The sequence below is a fragment of the Vollenhovia emeryi genome, unplaced genomic scaffold, assembly GCF_000949405.1.
Source record: "Vollenhovia emeryi isolate VEMERY1.0 unplaced genomic scaffold, V.emery_V1.0 DF942469.1, whole genome shotgun sequence".
Lineage (NCBI taxonomy): Eukaryota > Metazoa > Arthropoda > Insecta > Hymenoptera > Formicidae > Vollenhovia > Vollenhovia emeryi.
In genome coordinates, this window is record NW_011963897.1 from 1 (window position 1) to 3324 (window position 3324).

A 3324-nucleotide genomic window follows, 5' to 3' on the forward strand; every position below is an offset into this window, starting at 1 on the left:
TACGTGTTACTTTAAAATACGTTTCTTACAATTAGACGTGTCTAATGTCTAAAGCCCACTTTACACGATCTATAATTCGCAACAGAATTCGAGACAGAATTCCATTTAAAAATTTTATGTATCGTGTAATACAGAAAACATTTGAACAATCAGAATTATAATTATAATGCTCCAATTTTGTAAATAGAAAAGATGCATCAAATATGTGTAGTGCATGAAAATGCGTGATGTAGACATTTGATGACAATTCGAATTATGAATTTTATCTCCGCCAAGGTATATCAAATCTTAGAATGAATTAGTATTGAAACTTATAATTAAATTAAACTACAAAAGGTGTGATATCACGTAAAAAACTTACCTTTTTACAAAAAGGTAAAAAAAAGCACCAAGTCTAAGCTCCAATTCAACCGAATATATTTTGTTACTCTATCTTTTTTGCAAAAGTATAATGTTCCGGATTCAATCATGAATCTCGGTCTGTTCATCACCGGCGTGATGGCAGCATCAGCCGGGTCGGATCGTGCAGCGCCACAGGGGCGCTGCGCGCGCATGCCCGATTGCGACGCGAGGCGACCGCTCGACTTCACGTACTTTTCCGGCGCTTTTTGTCTCATAGCGACCGTACGTAGTACACGCGTCTTGAAGTGCGGATAGTTCTCAAGTGGTCTTTTGTGGACTTTTCTCATTTTCTCATCCGAGAACTGACTCAGTGTGAATACGAAGTGAACTCTTATCAGTGCGAATCATCCAGGACAGCTCGGGATACAGCATCACCGGCGGCTCAAGCTCATCACGCACCGCGCAAGCCGGCGCCGCGTGGACACGGCTCACGGGCATCTACATCGCGAGGCCGGTGTTCGATCAATAATATCGACCCGTGCAAGTGATTCAAAGACTTCTCATCCAGCGTTAATTCAGAGACTGCTCAACTGTAAGCTTTTTACATTTATTAAACGGACCACACGATATTTTACTCAAAATCGCCCAGAGTGTTCGATCACGTGATTTCTACCCTCGCACGCGTGCATTCGTTCCCTGAGCCTCTCACCGCAAAGTCCTCTCAGCCCTGCTTCCAACCGCAGCGGTCCAGCGAGCTCTCCCAAAAGAGAATCGCGAACATTTTTTGGTCCTTCGAGCCGGATGCGGCGAGGCTCTCGGACGGATTAGCTCAACCTCACGGCGATCACGTGATCGGCGGCGCGCAAAGATACGGTCCCACGCATTGATCACGTGATCTCACGATCCTCTCACGTAACTCTCATCGGCCGGCGAGACCCGACAGACACACTCACGCTTGCCGGACATCTCACTCCCCAAGTTCACCGGGGAGTATGCCGCATAACCTGCCTTTCGAGATCTCTTCTCAAGTCTGATCATCTCGAACGAGCAGCTCAAACGTGGAGAGACTTCATTATCTCCGCTCGGCGCTCATATACACGGTGACACGCATCGATCGTGTAATACCACGGCTCTCTCACGTGTCATCTCACCATGTCGGACGATCATAAAACGGGCAAGGCGGACCGCCCGGTGACTCAGCAACTGGAACTGCGGCCGGGAGATCGCTTATCCTCGAGGACGGCGTCTCCGGTTCGGCTCTCCACGGAACTCGCCCTGAAGGTGCAGACGCAGCTGGGTCGGATCTCTACTCTCAAGGCCATCGCAGAAATTCTCCCGGAGTCCCTTGCAGAGATTTCTATTGAAGAGGTACATCAGCTCGGGCTTCAAATTGAGGAGACGCACAAGGCGTTTCTCAAGAAACACACCTACTTCGAGGTCTCATGGCCCTCTGCGCTCACTCATCACGAGCATTTCTCGGGGAACGCTCATCAGGAGGAAACGCTGTGCCACACGCCAGCGCAACGCATCATCGGCGTACTCCGCCACTCACTGACAGCTTCGTCCGCTCAATCAATCTGTGGCTCATCGGTCACGCCCTCAAATTGAAGAGACGGTGCAGTCGTCGAGACCAGCTCACACGTCCGCTCATCCTGCCCAACTCTACTCGCCACAGCCTTGGCACTGGTCAGCTCATCTACAACGCATCACTCAGCTCGCCTGCTCATTGACACAGGATCCGAGCTCACCTTCGTCTCGGAGAATCTCATTCGGCAGCTCAACATCCCTCGTCAACACTTAGGTATTCTCATCACTGGAATTGCAGGCAAGGAGTGTACTCGGACACGAGGAGTCGTGTCACTCACGTTATGCTCGATGCATTCCAACGCAGCTGCCACAATTCAAGCTCATGTCCTCCGGACAGTTACATCAATCTTACCATCGTTCGAGGCGGAACCGGAAGAATGGCCGCATCTCAGGACCTTGGCACTAGCCAGTCCAGACTTTCTCATCCCGCGGCCAGTTGACATCCTCATCGGCGCAGATGCATACGGGCAAATCATCAAGCCCAATAACATCAGGCATTCTCCACTCAGGCCGATAGCGCAACTCTCCATCTTCGGATGGCTCGTTCTTGGATCAGTCAATGGGGAAGCAACACGCACGTCAACGCAGCATGCTGCTACTCAATTCAACGAGGATGCTCTTATTGAGTTATTGACGAAATTTTGGAATCAAGAGGAGGTGCCTACTCACGATGTCACTCAGCTCACTCCTGACGAGCAGAGGTGCGAGAAGCACTTCAATACTACACACTCTCGTGATTCTTCAGAGAGGTACATCGACAGGATTCTACTCAATTCACCAGACGATCTGTTGGGTGATTCTTACAACGTCGCTCATCAATGTCTGAAGGGATTACGCAGACGATTCTCAAGGGATGTGAATTATCAACGTCTCTATCAACAATTCATGATTGATTACGAGACACTCAACCACATTACGAAGGCATCATTCATCTCCAGTCATCGCTCACATTTTCACCTGACACATCACGGTGTTCTCAAGCCGGCCAGTATTACAACGAAACTGCGGGTGGTTTTCATGGCTCTAGCGCATCCACATCAGGCTACTCGGTCAACTACCTCATGTACACTGGAGCAAAGCTACATCTGAACATCTCAGATGTTCTACCTAGGATACGTAGACATCGTCACATTTTCGCTACGGACATCACCAAAATGGACAGACCGATTCAGATTCACAAGGATGACTGGGAGTTACAGCGGATACTCTGGATGGACAATCAGCTCAATGAGGTGCCATATCATTCAACAACGGGCACTTACGGGACGAAGGTCGCACCATTCTCAGCCGAGGTCGCACATCAACTAAGGGGCCTCTGCATGGCGGGCGGCTTCCCACTAGCAAAATGGCATGCAACTCATCTCGACATACTCAAGACTGTCACCGACAGCGAAG

General features: G+C 49.5%; 1 protein-coding gene across 1 annotated transcript; it reads left to right on the forward strand.

Moving 5' to 3' along the window:
* The first annotated feature begins 2217 nt into the window (after positions 1–2217).
* On the forward strand, positions 2218–3018 carry LOC105568727. The gene has a single exon (XM_012024597.1). It carries the CDS (start codon positions 2218–2220, stop codon positions 3016–3018), a length of 801 nt encoding a protein of 266 aa, XP_011879987.1.
* Positions 3019–3324: the final 306 nt, after the last annotated feature.